Genomic DNA, 16,326 nt, shown 5'->3' with positions numbered 1-16,326 from the left:
GATTAAAGAGCCTGAGTAGTAAGTTCGTAAAAAAAAATATTTATTTAAACATGTCAAGTTACATGAGATTTCTTGTGTTTTAATATTTCCGTTGTTGTGAATCGGAAGCCTTGGTCACACTTATCACAAAAGTAATGTTTCCTGAGCGGGTTCATCTGAGCCTGTTTGACCTCTTCCATCTCCTGAGCCTCCTCCTGCTGAGTGGGCTCGAAATTTTTGTTCTGACACTCGCTCTCGTGCTCGAGTCTCTCTTGGATGGACACGATGAGATTGGCCTCACACCGCGGACAGACCCAGTGTTTCTGCATGCTGCTAGTGTACTCTCCCCAGATGCTGGCTTCAGACTCGTCAAGTAAACTGCACACAACCGAAGAAGGAAAAAGAAAATCACAGGTCATTTTTTTGGGGGTATTTACAAAAACATAATTGTAAATAACTTTGTACTAAATAAATTTAAAAGCAAAGTAAACTTCAAAATAATAACAAGTGTTGCAAGCCTTATGGGTCCACATGTATACAATTTATCAGGTCCATTTCAACCTATCAGATACTGCACTGTGATTCAGTTTGTCATTAGCAATCAACAGTTTAATGTACCGGTATTAAATTAATCGAGTTTGTTCTTCTTTAAATAGAAGGAAAGATTATCTTATTGAACCATGACATATAATCATTCTCATTCCATTTAAAAAGAGTTCACGCATGTACTTAAAAGTTTAAAGTCAAATTCAAAACTAAATTACGGTACCAGGTAAATATCTGCTATATTCTATTACGAATATTATTGGGCATAAATAACATGGGGTTTAGATTGAGACCAAGCGCTATAACCTATGAAAAGTGTATAGATTCGACTTTAACAGCATGTGGTTTAACTGTTATTGATACTAGTAATGGATGGTTAATATTGACCGTGAATTTAAATAAAATACAGAATGCTGTACCAATTATAGGTGAGATAGTGGTTAATCTGAATTCCGCCTTTCACTGGGTGAACCTTTCCCTCGGTGCCGGACTTCAGTACATCATTCAGGATTTTATTCTTTCCTCCAGCTTCTACAAATCAAAAATATTTCTTCATATTTCGTTTCATTCCATAGAATTTCTTACGGTTACAGAAACAGTAATAATTTGAATTTAATTTACAGAAAGTTATAATCATAGATATGAAGTTCAATTCAAGTTGTAACATTGGTACCGAAAACAAAATTATTTCTTATATTATTAATATGTTTACAGATCCTGATAGAATTTAGGTGTACTTCAGAATCATAAATTGTAGTGATTAAGACGGAATACTGAAAACTAAAGTATAAGAGTGGTACGCATATAGTACATGATACCGTAATATGAGATGATGCATATCTATCTCGTAGATTATAGTTGTTTGAGTACAAGCTGGTACATGTACTTGTTTGCCTTATCAATTACTGAGCCCAGATTCAACAGGGCATGAAAAATAAAAATGATACATGGAGCTTTCCTGGAATGATTCAATGATAATAACTTACCCCTGTCTGGTCCTCTATAGAGACGATTCTGCTCAGCGGCCATTACACGACGTATTGCGTAGCAAACTTCACAGGATAAGTATTCAGAGAGCTTTTTAGCCAGAATTTTCTCCAGCTGCCGAGCTCTGGGATTGACCCTTTTGTCCTCGTCCAGACTCTTTAGAGTGTCTGCATGAAAAGATGTTAAAAATTTGCACATGTATAATAAAATGAATTTGAAGCCTTAGAAAATTACAGTACATCATTGAAAATATTTACTGGTATGTTTCAAAAATATTTAATAATATTAAATCGGAATAGTTAAACCGGTTGTTATGAAATTGTGCTGAGTGGGATGCCAGAAAATGAAGCTAACAGCTTCACAAAGCACATGTATGAGTACATGAATTCAAGAAATACAGAGCCTAAGTTTATGATGAGCGAAGACGGAAATATTTCTAACAAACAACTCATCATTCTAAGTAGATAACCCATGTGAGTACTTTTAAAGTAATAATCTCAATATACCAGGTAATATGAAAATTTAATGATGAATAGGTTTCCATTGTATGATTGTCTTCGAGTTGAAAACTTTATATGGTAATCTGATTCTGAAGTGGTACCTTTAAGTCTCAGTTTCAGTAAGTTCTGCCATGTTGCCCTGAGCTGAATTAAACTGGATAAAGTGTTGGATGCTGTCTCCTCATCCACGAATCGGATCTCCAGCCATCCATCACACACAAGTCTGTATAGTAAAAGATCACTATGTTGGATAAACTTTATCCATTATACATGTATACACAGTAATTGTTAATAGCAAAATTATTATTAAAGCCATTTACTATGTACGTATATTATATTCCATTCCATTTGTCCATATAGCATACTTTTGGTAATTTTACAATGAAAATTCGAGAAATATAAACTTTTCAATGGGTGTACCTCTCTAGATTCACACAAGAATTAGGACATATAAGTTGAGAAAATTTTGCCAATCGTTGACTCACCTCATGCAGGCGGCATCTGTGTCAATGCTGTTGGAGAACATAGTGACAGTCTGTAGAGCGGGAACTCTCATTGTGTTGATGAGGTAGGGCTTGTTGGTTTCCAGGAGAGACCTGTCTCAAGACAAATACATGTACAACATATAATTCTAATGTAGATTATCAAACAATATTCTCTCTCTCTCTCTCTCTCTCTCTCTCTCTCTCTCTCTCTCTCTCTCTCTGACTCTCTCTCTTTCAAATATTTGCAAAATTTTGTTAAAACTCATTGCCCAAAAAATTCAAAATTCTGGGACAGTAACCATGACAATGTGACAGACATGTACATGTTACATGTATTCTATCAACTGTTCTGACATCAATTGTTTTTAAAGTTGACTCGTCTGTGCTTGCTCTGTAAAAACCCTAAATGCAAAATAATAAAAGAGGGTGAATTGTACGCACCGTGAAGCTGATTTAAGAAATATATTGAAGTCTTTATAACAAAACCTGTGGAGGTTAGCTTAATTGTGTACTGGAGATTGGGGCACTAAAATTTTTAACACCCTACTTTTAATATTTTATAATTCAAGACACCTTATCATCAGTCTTTAAAACGTTGCTACATGTACATGTACATTTGGTTGGTTTTTAAATAAAAATTTTTTGAAAGAGTCACAAAGGGGAATAATTTAATTCAAATTTCAATCCAACATTCCATAAAGTTATATTTGAGTTTGTTGACTGGACTACACTGAACATATCATCAATATCGAGTTGAATGGTTTGTGATTAAATCAAGTGAGAACTAGTCCTTTAGCTTGTAGGGACTACAAACAAACTTCATATTCCAGTTAAGTTTATCCCCCTAAACGCAATCATTATGGAAGTTTGAGAAGACTACTGACTAACTAACGTTCAAATGTGTCAATCACTTCTCAACTTCTTAAACTACCAATGCCTGCCAAGTACTGTAGATTCCTAATTAAACGCGAAGAATTAATATCCGCGTAAAATTGCGAGGAGCACCCTTCGCGAATTTTAAAATCTTGCCATCATTTTTTGAGAGTTGAGAACTATGAGAAATTAGGATAAAAGATCCGCGTTCGCGATTTTATATTCTCGCGATTTGATACAAAGCAGCGGGATCGCGGAATTAAGTACTTGCGTAATATAAGGAATTTACAGTATTTCTTTTACAAAGGAAAAAAAAATATATTTCCACACTTCGACATTAATGTTTTGGATTGAACAATAACTGTATACCAGTACATTACGAAAAAATGACCTCTATATTACATGTATCATGATACTTCTTCATTCCAAATTTTTAAATTTTTACTTTTATCAAACTGTATCTGATGATTATATACATTCAATTATTACATAACTGCTGTAACCACCTACACATAAGCCAACAGCTGGTGATTGTTGCTGAGTTTCCCACGCAGGTCGGAGGGACAGGTCTCGTCCTCTTTCATTTCTGTGGACCTCAGCAGTTCAGGGCGGAGGGCAAACACACATGTAGGGTGAAGCAGTAGGAAAGGTTTTGTCTGAAAATAACATATATTTACATTTTCCAGTGTACATGTATTTGTCTGTGATAACACTACAAATCAAATTTGTAACATATAAGTTACATATCCTTCAATATTGACGCAAAATGGTGTATTGTGGGGCAAAAGCAGGTTTTGCATAATATACAATATGTAAAGAAAATAATATGAAAATGTCAGTAGTTTAATATTCAATTGAACAATTGGTGAAAATTGTATAAACATAAGTAATACAGAATCATTATTTGATATTATAAAGTGATCAAATACAATCAGACGTGATCAAATCGATCATAAATTTATACATATACGTTAACATTATATTCTCATTAAACTTTTACTAAAAAAATTTCCTAATGAATTTGTATCGCTGATAATTATAATTGTGAGAGAAAGAAGGAAGAAGTTCCATATTCTGTTAACTTTTTAGGGATATAAAATGAGATGTACATGTATGTACAAGTACAGTAAAACTTTGATATCTCACTCAAACACTGATATCTCCAATACAATGAATATGGCAAAGTGATTTGTAAGTCCTAACTACTTATTTTATTAAGTACTTTTCCCTCAATATCTCTAATACTCAGATATCTCAAAGTTTTTAAACAGTCCAATCCAGTTCGTGATAACGAAGTTTGACTGTATATCATGAATTTAAGTTTGGCTAGTACAGTATGTATGGTTTATTATATGGCCTTGACCTCCACAGCCTCTGACCTTTGTGTGGAAAGCCTGCTCCGCGTCTGATCTGCCCGAGTTATTCTCATCAGCCAGAGCCACCTGTGGATACAGTCCACTACACAAAATAATTTTCAGCAAGTTAATCTCTCCCAGTGTAAAACTTCTGTTCTTAATGGAACTTTCCTGAAAGAAAGGACAAAAAATACACTTTTTTCTACTGATTGCAAAGAACATTGATGGTTAGAAATCGAAATTAACTACATAAATTATCAGGTGGTATGGGGCAAATGTGGAGATTAATGTGGATTAAAGTAAATTTTATTTTAAAACACTTTCATCAGTTTAGAATTTTCAAATTTCACAATATTTAGCCAAAAAAAAATGTTTTAAACACATTTTTGGACAGGCAAAAATTTTAAAACCCCAGCGGGATTCAAACTCATGACTTACAGACTCGTTGAGAAACCTCTAAAACACTGCGCTACACTGTTAGGTGACAACATCGGGAAAGAAACCACTTATGAAAATACACTTGATTTTATTGTTTCTTTTGATAAATAGTACTTCACAACATGGAGGTGTCCCATACCACCTTTACTTATCAAAATATGAATGAACCATAGCCACCAAAATGAACCATCCTAACATTGACTATTGATGATTTCTGAATTTTTATATTAATATGCTGACAAAACACGCTGATCGGATGAAATTTTTATCAACCTGTAGTTTTGAAAGATTTCTGAATTTTTATATTATGCTGACAAAACTCGTTGATGGGATGAAATTTTTATCAACCTGTAGTTTTGAAAGATTATGAGAGAGGCGGAATTCCAGATCCTTGATATCGTCCCCTTGATCTTCTTCCTTCTCATCATCACTAATGACAAAGTCCTAGAATAAAAGGCATTTGAAACGATTAACAATATCACTTATGACAGCAATAATACTATGAAAAGGGAAACTGGAAATGATTCAAAAGATTTAAGAATACTGTAAATTCCTTATTAAATGCAAGGAATTATTATCCGCGTAAAATCGTGACAGGCCTGTCTAGCATATTTCAAAACATCGCTTTTAATTTTCCGACATATGTAAACCACATGAAAATATGATAAAATTTCAGCATTTGCAATTTTATGTTCTCACGCTTGATGGAACACTGTTGAATTGCGAAATTAAGTACTCGCGTAAAATAATGAATCTACAGAAGTGAGCCTCAATTACTTTTTCTTTAAATAGAAAATAAAACGCGGAAAACTAGAGTTCCATGGACGAAATTAACAAAATACATAAAATTCCTTTTTCTACCTGATGATTTCTGCATTCAGAAACTCTTGAGTCATAAAAATGCTACACATGATAATTGTATGACAAAATGTGCTAAAATCTTTGTTCACTCTACAAAGTTTTTGTACATAATCAAAGAGCATGTTGTAAAACCTACCATAAATGAACAGCATGCTATAACTTGATACAAATATTAGTACTTTGACTTTCTATAAGATATAAACAATGTCATGTTCCTAAACAATGATAAATAATGTCTGGGCTGAAATGAAAGCCAAATGCTCTAGAAAACTCTGATAAAACTTACATCATCTTCTAATTTTAAGACCTTCCTTCTTTTGGATTCTCGGTTTTTCTCTTTCTTCAGTTCCCCGAGTCGTTTCCTATCACCATGCTTACGTCGTCTTTCGTCACTCGTTGTGAAACTTTCTCTGGGATCCTCTTTTAGCAGCAAGTTATGATCCTTAGTAATTAAGAAAATTAATTAAGCAATAACAGTACCGGTACATTATACATGTATATCATTGATTTCATTACTACTGTAAATTCCTTATATTACGGGAGTACTTAATTCCGCGATCCCGCTGGTTTGTATCAAATCGCAATAATATAAAATCACAAATGTTGAACTTTTCTCCTTGTTTCTTATAGTTTCAAAATCTAAAAATTCAAAATAATGGCGAGATTTTAAAATCCGCAAAAGATGCTTCTCGCAATTTCACGCGGATATTAATTCCTGGCGTTTAATTAGGAATTTACAGTATAGAAATTTATCTGTAAGGTTTGTACCAACCTTCCAAAAGATGATTTTGGTACATTGTAAATTAAGCAAGGTTTTCGGCTCGCATTATTTTTAAAAATTGCACCAACATGACATATAATTTTGTTCACTACCCTATACTGAGGTCTTTCTTGTTAAACCTATTCAAATCCAATGATTTCATGAAAAACTTATCATTAGTATCTGCGAAATCTTAAGGATTTCATTTTTGTAAAAAATTGAAAAAAAACGTGTGTGTCCTGTTTCTCTTTCATGAAAAACTACAAAACTCTGTGTAATTTAAAATAACTCAAGGTCAATTATTACATTATACATGTATTTAAAATCTTTATATTATATCTGATATAAAGGATAGCTGGTGTTACGTCACAATAAAAATCTTAGTTAACATGTGTGGTTGTAAACCTTAACTTAATGCAGTAATAAGGAAAGTGGTATTCTAAATAATAATGAATTGGAATGCCAAAAAAAAATATTATTAATAGTTTTAATACCATCAAAAGGGTCTTAAACTGTTCCTTTAACTTAATCATTTCATAGAATCTCTGCTCCTCTAAACCTCGTCTTCTACACCATTTCTTTGTGTCCTGACCTTTGCTTTTTACCTGCCAACAAAATCAAAGAAATTAGTTAGATAAAAGTCTGTATAATCCTAAAAGGAGAGAGAGAGAGAGAGAGAGAGAGAGAGAGAGAGAGAGAGAGAGAGAGAGAGAGAGAGAGAGAGAGAGAGAGAGAGAGCGAGAGAGAGAGAGAGAGAAAGCGAGAGAGAGAGAGAGAGAGAGAGAGAGAGAGTGTACTGACCTGTATCCATTCATCAAAGGCATTTAGCAATGTAAATGGGTCCCCATGGTCCGATTCCAAAGGTTTCCTAGCATTCTACAGTCAGCAGTTTCAGAAACATCAATTAAAATAAATAAAGGGAGATAATTCATACCTCATAAATGATGAATGGAGATAATATTATCGATAATAACATACTAGTAGCATTCTTGTACCGGTAAATCATTTTCAAATTCACCATATGTCTAACATGTGTCATAACATTATCATAATCAAATATAAAAAATTTGACATGATGCTTGTGAAATGTACCGTAGATCGATGTAAAATGTGAATTTATTTTCTTTGAATAGAATTAAATCATTTTTATTGTGTAATGACATGACAATCATTCTTTACAAAATGAAATATTCTACAGAAAAAGGTTTTCTTAAAACACATACCATTGCATCGTAGTTTGAATGAGCTTTGCTGGTAAATGGAGACTGTACACTCAGTGCAGCTGCTATAGACAACACAGGGTCTATCATCTGGGTGAACGTAAGCATTTTAAAATTCTTGTTTTTATCAAATAAATATGGTAATCTTATCAATAAAGTTTTTCAATCCTTAGAGTGACAATGTTCCATGCAAACAAGTATTCACCAATTATGTTTGGAAAGTTATTGAAAGTAAACGTAAAATCTGCATGTATTAAAAGATCCATTTTTATTAGTGATGGTAATATATGCTTTTTATACGATGAATTGTGAGTTTTCTATCCCATACTTTGGAGAGATTTCCTAATCACATGTTTAAAAACCCTCTTTCATTGATCCCCCCCCCCCTTTTTTTATTAGATAACCTTTAAGATTCAAAAGATTTTAACCTCATTTCAAAAGAAATGCATTTATATTTTTATATTATACCATTAATCCCGTAATTTTTGCGGGGATCTAATTTTTGCTTTCTTCACGACCTCTTTTAGATTGCAAATGATTGAATACACAGAAATTACATCTTGTATCATTTTCTATAAGGAACTTTTTAAATCACAAAAAATGACAGATGCAAATTAAAAATGTTTCAGATTTCCCCCATTTTCGCAAATTTTGTGACACGCAAAAAAAAAAATATATATTAATTTTTCTTTTATTATTGGTGATATCCACTTTTTGTTTCTGCAAACACATGATAAAAATTATGATGTGGATATTTGAAATTCGTTCTTTCATTTCTATCAAAACATATAAATGAATATAAAAGCCCTCCTCCTTTTTTTTTTTTTTAAAAGGAAATAATGGAAATTAAATTTTTTTTAAAAATGTGATGTAATAGAGTAATGAATGCTCCAATTAAGAATTCATACATGAAATATTGAGCCCATGATAAGCATCTTTCCGGTGATGACTTCAACAGGTAGGCGCGACAGCATCTGACCAATCGGTGTCAACTTCTCATCTTCAGTTACTGCATTCTGTAAAATCACAAAGTTTGGAATTTAGGACTAATTGATAGCTCGGTTTCAAAGTTCCATGTAAATCATTACTATAAATATATTACCTGTTCTTTTAGGAAATATAAGGCATTTTCTATACTGCTCATTTCAGGCTCCTCAAGAAAAGGAAATCTACAAATCAGTATAGTAATGTGTTTTTGTACTCTAAAATTTTGTTTTAATAAAAGAGAGAGAAAAAAAAATGTCAAATCAGATCCCTACTTGCGGACGTCAGGGAGCCCCATCGATAACATTTGCAGGATGAGGGAGTCGAGTGACACCCTCTGGATCTCTGGGGTGGCGTACTCTTGGAAGGAATGGAAATCTGACTCCTCGTACAGCCTGTAACACACCCCGGGGCCTGTTCTACCTACAACAGCCAATCCATGTACAGTAAGACTTGTAAAATTTACAGGGAATAAACACTCTTGTAACCAATTCACTCTTACAGTAATGTTGGTTTTATTCCCCTGATCTTATAAATACATTACAGTAAAACATGGTTGCAATAAACATGTTTATAACCATTTCACACTTATAGTTAAGTTGGTTTTATTCCTATGATCTTAAAAAAATATATTACAGTAAAACATGGCTGCAAAGAACATGCTTACTGCAAATTAATGTTTACAAAAAATTGAAATATTGCAGAAAAATCATTATTCTTGGCCCTCAAAGGAGGAAGAAGTATAATTCTTCCTCCTTTGAGGGCCAAGAAGAAGAACTGATGGGTTTCCAATAATAAAATATACACAGTCAAAATGTACATTCATTTTAAAACATACACAGGTACTATGAACCATGTTTCAATTTACAATGCAGATGGTGATTTTTTTTTTCAACCACAAAATTCAATATAAATGAAAAAGTCAGGCCACTTTATCAGGTTCAACAGTTCTTGGAGCTTTTAAAAATGTTCACTTCACGTACCTGCCCTGCCTTTCCTCTGTTCAGCACTAGCCTGACTGATCCAAAACTCTTGAAGCCTCTGCATTTTATACTTGGGGTCAAAGGTCATCTCCTTGACCTATATACGACAAAAAACTTGAATAAAATTAGCATAATTATGCTAATTGGGATTGATTTGATCAGTAACTTGTGGCTGGCTCCTTCTAGGGTAACACTGGTATGCAAAGTTGGCCATGTCATTAACAGTTTTGAAAGCCATGTTTTCATTTGTAGTAAAAAAAACTGTCTCAATATTTGCACTCCACTGTAACATATCGGATAACTGAGGCAAAAGTAAAACTAACTGCAAATTAAGAAGTATATAGATTTATATATAACATAATCATTTTTTAAATTCTACCTTTCCTGAGTCGATAATGAAGCGGACGCCATCAATGGTCACAGAGGTTTCTGCAATGTTTGTAGACACGATGCATTTCCTTACTCCCTCTGGTGGAAAATCAAACACCTGTAAGAACACCATACAGTCAGAAGAGTACATTGGTGTACCTAGTAAATAGCTACACCTGAAAGAAAGTCCTTTATTAGTCATCATCACTGTACCTTGAAGGCAAATTCTTACACATTATATATTCATACAAATATGGTACTGAAAAAAAAGCAAAAGGTTTTTTTTTTTCTTTATATCTTTATGACCATTTAAATCTTCTTATTGTCAATTTATTAAATGAAAATCAAATTAAACTTTACAACCCACAGGAAGAGATAGCAAATGATATAATGCCATTATGATCCAAACCTAGAGAGAACCTTGTCTTATTAAGAGAAATATGATCCACCCCTATAATTTACCTTGTCTTGTTCATCCACAGAGAGGGTTCCATGTAATGGAAGTACAATCCACCTCTTGGTTTGCTGGGCATACGCTTTGGCTGCCTCTACAACCGCCATTATCTCTGACATTCCACTCAAGAAAATCAGAAGATCTCCCCTCTCTGTGAGTGGGTACTATTAAAGTGTTAAAAAGAAAAAGGTGTCATCCTTAGAGTATCATCATGGTAAAAAGTTTTCAGTACAGTTTCACTAACTGTTTCAATCAGTACATTACATTATTCAAGTAGACACCTAGATTTTGAAACATGGTCAAGCTTATTGTTAAGTAATTTTAGTACATTTAGTGAAGAGAGGAAATTCTGTAAATGATTTGAATATATCATACCTTTGTATCTATAGTTTGCATTATTCGAAGGTACGGAGATGGGTCTAGTCTGTCATTTTTGGACCGGAATTCATCTTTCCTGCTTGGAACATATTCTAGTTGGATCGGATACAATCTTCCTGGGACCTTTACAAATATAAACAAGTACATTGTGCATGTATATCTGTATATGTGTAAATGGTCCATTTATGCTAAATGTAATGTATAAAATAAATTGGGAGTAAAATCTAAACCAGTTGTATGAAATACATGTATTAGTATGGTATCATTGAAAATAACTCAAGTAAATAAGATATAGTGTAAAATAAACTTCATAAAGGTACATCATCAATATAAATACATGTACCGGTAGATTTGCCTTAGAATCAGGATAAAAATCCTATTACAATTTTTTTTAATAATTAGGTAACAAAAATGAGTTTAATTTCCTGAGCCAAATAATTGCAAAAAGGGATTAAGTAAAATGTTCTCTCTTTTCCTTTGATTTACACATTTTAAAGATAAAATGCAGCTTAATTATCAAATAAAGAACCACAATGCAATTCATCGTGTTTTACATTTTTTAAGTAAAATATACCTGTAATCAGTACTATGTTTTCTAAACATTGCTTAAATTCTTATTCTCCATGTAAGTTTTTATTTTATTTGTATTGTACAAGGGAATAGCTCAGTTTTCATGAAAACATTTTCATAAGAAAACTGAGTTTTTTCCCTTTTTCATAATTCAACACAATAAAGTGACTGAATGCTTTGATGCCCAAAACACAAAATTTTCAATCAATTTTTTCCTAGTACTTTATTACTAAACAATTTCACCTTGACGACTGGGGCTCCATCAAAGTAGTTGCTGAACAGATTGATATTAATAGTGGCCGACATTAACACCAGCTTCAGGTCTTTCCGATGCTGCAGCAGACATTTCATCACACCGAGGAGGAAGTCTGTGTGGATGTGCCGCTCATGGACCTCGTCAATGACGATGACATTGTACTGGCTTAAGAGAGCATCCGAGGTCATCTGTCTTAGTAACAGGCCTGGAAACAAATACTGTATAAAGGGAAATATCCCCCCCCCCCGTTTTATTTTCGCCCCTTTCGCCCTCGTTGTCAGCGGGCAAATCTAAAACTGGGCGAATACCAAGGTCTAAAATTATCTCTCTTTAAACAAACCTACATGTATGTCTGAGCGAATTCAAGACTGGGCGAAACCGTTGGCAAGTGAAGAAGGGCGAAAATAACACAGGGCGAAAATAACCCTGTATACAGTAATACAGGTATACCGGTACATACATTGCTCCTAAGTCTGATATACATGTACAATCTTATAAAATGACTGGAATATCATTTGTATGTGTTGTTGTTGAAAACAAAATATTTGGGAAATGTCTTGCAGTGTACTTAAGTCTGACATACTGTACAATGTCTTAAAGACTTAGATTTCATACAAACTAGGTGCTGTTGTTGAGAACAGATATGAGTTTAAAAGTGTAATTTATAGCATACCTTCTGTTAAAAACAGTATCCTGGTGAATCTAGTTTTAGTTTTTTCAAACCTAACCTGAATTAAAAATAAAACAGCAAGAGTTAAAATGTATATATTGTTAAAAAAAAAATTTTGAATTGCAGAGTTAACAGTAAACTACAATGAATTTCGAAGCTCAAATTTTTTTTTTAACATGCACACACCTGGAACGCAACCTCCGACCCATATTCGTTCAGTGTCTCATATCCTACTCTTTTGGACAATGAGATACAGGCAATACGCCTAGGCTGAGTGCAAGCTATCCCAGTGTACCCAGCTGCTAATAAATACTGAGGAACCTGAAAGAAAGGAAAAAATCATTTACTTGATTGCTGTAGATTCCTTTAATAATTTACGCATTGAGCACTTAATTCCGTGATTCAATATTTTTGCATCAAATCGCAAGAATATTAAATTGCCAACTCTGAATTTTTACCATAGTTTCATTTAGTAGTTTACATCTGTCCAAAAATAAAAGCAAGATTTTAAAATCCGCTAGACGTACTTCTCGCATATTTTACATGGCTGTATACTTATTCCTCACGTTTAATCAGGAACAAGTACAAATATGTTATTGTAGTAATCATTTACTTGATTACTTTACTTGTAAATCACATTTGTAGATATGTCCACCATCTGCTTTTAAATTAAGTGGAGTTGACATGCCACATGACATATTTCACATCATCATCCACTCTATGCGGATATTTCCACATTCTGCTATATTAATGGACAAGACCTGACACAGTGTATTGAATTTCTTGACCACTTCTTTTCCACCTACCTGGGTGGATTTTCCACATCCAGTGTCTCCAGCTACCACCACAATCTGATTTTGTTCCAGTTTGTCCAGAATCATCTGCCTGTACTGAAAAATTGGCAGATTTTCCTGGTCTGATCGGATCTTCTTTAGCTTATTAAACTGCAAAATTTGTCAGAGTCAAAATAATTATCAAACCATAACTGTATGACATTGTGAAGTATGTAAGTACATATTGTAATAAAAACCATTTCATTGAATCATAAAAAAAAATTACGGGTAGTCATCACGACTGCATTTTTTTATCAAAAATTTACACCCTAGAATAAAATTGTTCTGAGACTCATTAGCTCAAAGAAATATTTTTGTACAGCATTATAAATAACTAGAAAATGTCTACATCGCCCTGAAAACTGTATTGACCTATAGTCCCTAAAAATATGGCACTAATGCTTGCACTAAAGAAAAAGAGGAACATTATCAATCCTGATGCATTCATCTACCTGTAACCAGTAAAATGGCTTCAGCTAAATTATCATGATGACAAAAAAGACTAGTTGACTGTATAGCCACGCCTTTATTTAGGCTACTACAAAGTATATATTAGAAGATCTCCTCTATGTGAAATTTATCTCTATCTTGAAAACTATTAACAAACATTCAACTTTTACTTGAAAAAAAAAGAGAGCTGATACATATTGCATCAATACATGTACTTCCATTTGCACATACCCAAATGTGTGTACCCTGATGTTACCTTTTGCTTCTGTAGAAAATCTAGATAGTATAACAAGATATGTTTGAACTGCCTCACTTTCTCGATGGTTAGTTCTTTCTCAACCTCACAATCTACAATAAAGTTAATATTAATGTTTTCCTCGTTTTTGATCCATAATATTGACGAAACCCATCATAGATATTAAATTATCTTATTATCTATAAGAAATTTAGCGGAAATATATGGTAATATATTCTTTTACATGACAAATTTCTATGTTAGAAGATTAATGTATTTATACAATACATGTATGTTAAACTGCTTTGAAGTACAATGATCTTAAGTTTTATATCGACAGTCAAATAAAAAATACATGTATGATACTGCAAAACATCCCCCTCTCTTAAGATTATGGTAGAAATAGATAACTAGAAAAAAATATAATTAAAGATTTTGGAATTTTATACTTGCTCAAGTTACACCTTTCTTTGATTTCATTTCCTTTGCATTTCTATTAGATATTTTTACCTGGCAGTTTCCCTCGTCTCAGAAATTCTTCTACATTTTTGCTCACAATGCCAATATTCACTCTGTACCGCTTGTCATAGTGACATGGCAACGCTAATTTCTCCTCATCGTATTCCTCTAAATGTTTTGCTGGAAGTCAACAATATTCATGAAAACATATGTATACATGTACAAGGATTTTTTTTAGTTTTTTTCTTAAACAATAATTTCAATAAGAGCACATTCCTTAAAGTTAACAATAATTCTCAATAGGAGTACATTCATTTAAAAGGCACTTAAAATGCAAACAAATGTAATTTTCATTCAAATGTTTTCAAGCTTTTAAATTATATGAAACTAACTGAATGGAAGAAATAGTGACGGGCCAGATCCGGATTTGAACCTGAGCCCCCTGAATCTCTAGTTGGGTGCTCTACCAACTGAACTATCTGGCACCGATCAAACCAGACTGACCATCATATTACTCCCTCATAAATGATCTTTACGCTCAAAGATAGACATTCCGTATGTAGTTACATGGCAGGAGTCAACCTGTCAGTTCCAGTGGATGAGAGAAATAATGATCGACCAGAACAGGATTCAAACCCTGTCTTATGAATCTCAAGTCCAGTGCTCTACCGAGTTATCTGGTTCTAATCCTTGTCTGATCTATCATTATTTCTCCCATCCCATTACATATGCATAACATATAGTAAACTTGTTAAGCAATAGCTCCTGTCCGATTAATTATTTAAGTTTTTTATAAGAACAATTAAAGAAAACTTCTCTTATATTACAGGCGTCTTTTCCTGCTTCCATTTTCTTCCTCTGGAAATCTTGATATCTTTTTAAAAAGTTCCAAAAATCATCATAATCTTTAGTTCCTCTGCAAACAAGAAGGAAATTATTAGGAATTATACTTGATCCTAAGCTAGGATATTATTATAATTCTAAAAACAACTATTAACAGTTTTAATTAAATTACTTTCCTCTTTATGTGACATAAATAACAACAAATTGGAAATATTCATTGTACTAACCTCTTCAAGAAAGTGTCCTCTCTAAAAAATATCTTGTTCAGTGAAGATCTGTAGTCATGAAAATTAAAGTCATAGTCTGGGTGGTCCCTGGAGTCTGTGTATAGGTCTTCCTTGCAGTCTTGAGCTCTGGAATTACTGGCATGATATGAAGATGCATTTTCCTCATATTTCCTTTCATAATCTGTTAAATAATTTGAAATATGAATAGAAAATATTGAAAAAAGAGAATAAAAATTTTGAGTTTCATACTTTGAAATAACTCGGTATCATCAGGGATATATGCATATTGTACATTATTTGCATGAATTTATCAATTAATTTCAAATTACTAGTAATACTATATCGTATAGATCAGTAGATGACAAAACAATATCTTAGGAACATATTGTTTCTTTAATAAATAAAAAACCTGAGGTGTCCTTTTTGTGTCTACTGTCTCTCTTATAACTGTCTCTTTCTTCTGTTGAGTTGTCACCACCTGAGTGTCTTCTGTGTTTGTGCTTCTTGTGTTTTTTCTTATGCTTCTGTCGTTTCTCATTCACCATGTTCACATTCGACTCCATCTTTGTTTACACCGGAAGTAAAAGCCAACGAATCAAAAGAATCGATAA

General features: G+C 33.1%; 1 protein-coding gene across 1 annotated transcript; it reads right to left on the bottom strand.

Moving 5' to 3' along the window:
* Positions 1-27: 27 nt before the first annotated feature.
* LOC105344130 (probable ATP-dependent RNA helicase DHX34) lies at positions 28-16,311 on the bottom strand. The gene is made up of 28 exons (XM_034470360.2): positions 16,125-16,311; positions 15,716-15,896; positions 15,473-15,561; positions 14,697-14,825; positions 14,208-14,299; positions 13,475-13,612; positions 12,855-12,989; positions 12,672-12,726; positions 11,986-12,203; positions 11,170-11,295; positions 10,803-10,958; positions 10,351-10,458; positions 9,972-10,068; positions 9,264-9,411; positions 9,107-9,173; positions 8,913-9,020; positions 8,008-8,094; positions 7,586-7,660; positions 7,279-7,389; positions 6,311-6,466; positions 5,512-5,607; positions 4,750-4,896; positions 3,881-4,026; positions 2,498-2,608; positions 2,114-2,235; positions 1,512-1,679; positions 945-1,056; positions 28-357 (listed from the first exon to the last, which is right to left on the bottom strand). The coding sequence occupies exons 1-28, from the start codon at positions 16,276-16,278 to the stop codon at positions 54-56; spliced, it is 3,636 nt and encodes a 1,211-aa protein (XP_034326251.2). The 5' UTR covers positions 16,279-16,311; the 3' UTR covers positions 28-53.
* Between the last annotated feature and the right edge of the window lie 15 nt (positions 16,312-16,326).

Source organism: Magallana gigas, chromosome 6, assembly GCF_963853765.1.
Source record: "Magallana gigas chromosome 6, xbMagGiga1.1, whole genome shotgun sequence".
NCBI classification, from domain to species: domain Eukaryota; kingdom Metazoa; phylum Mollusca; class Bivalvia; order Ostreida; family Ostreidae; genus Magallana; species Magallana gigas.
This window is presented reverse-complemented; position numbering and strand designations above follow the sequence as displayed.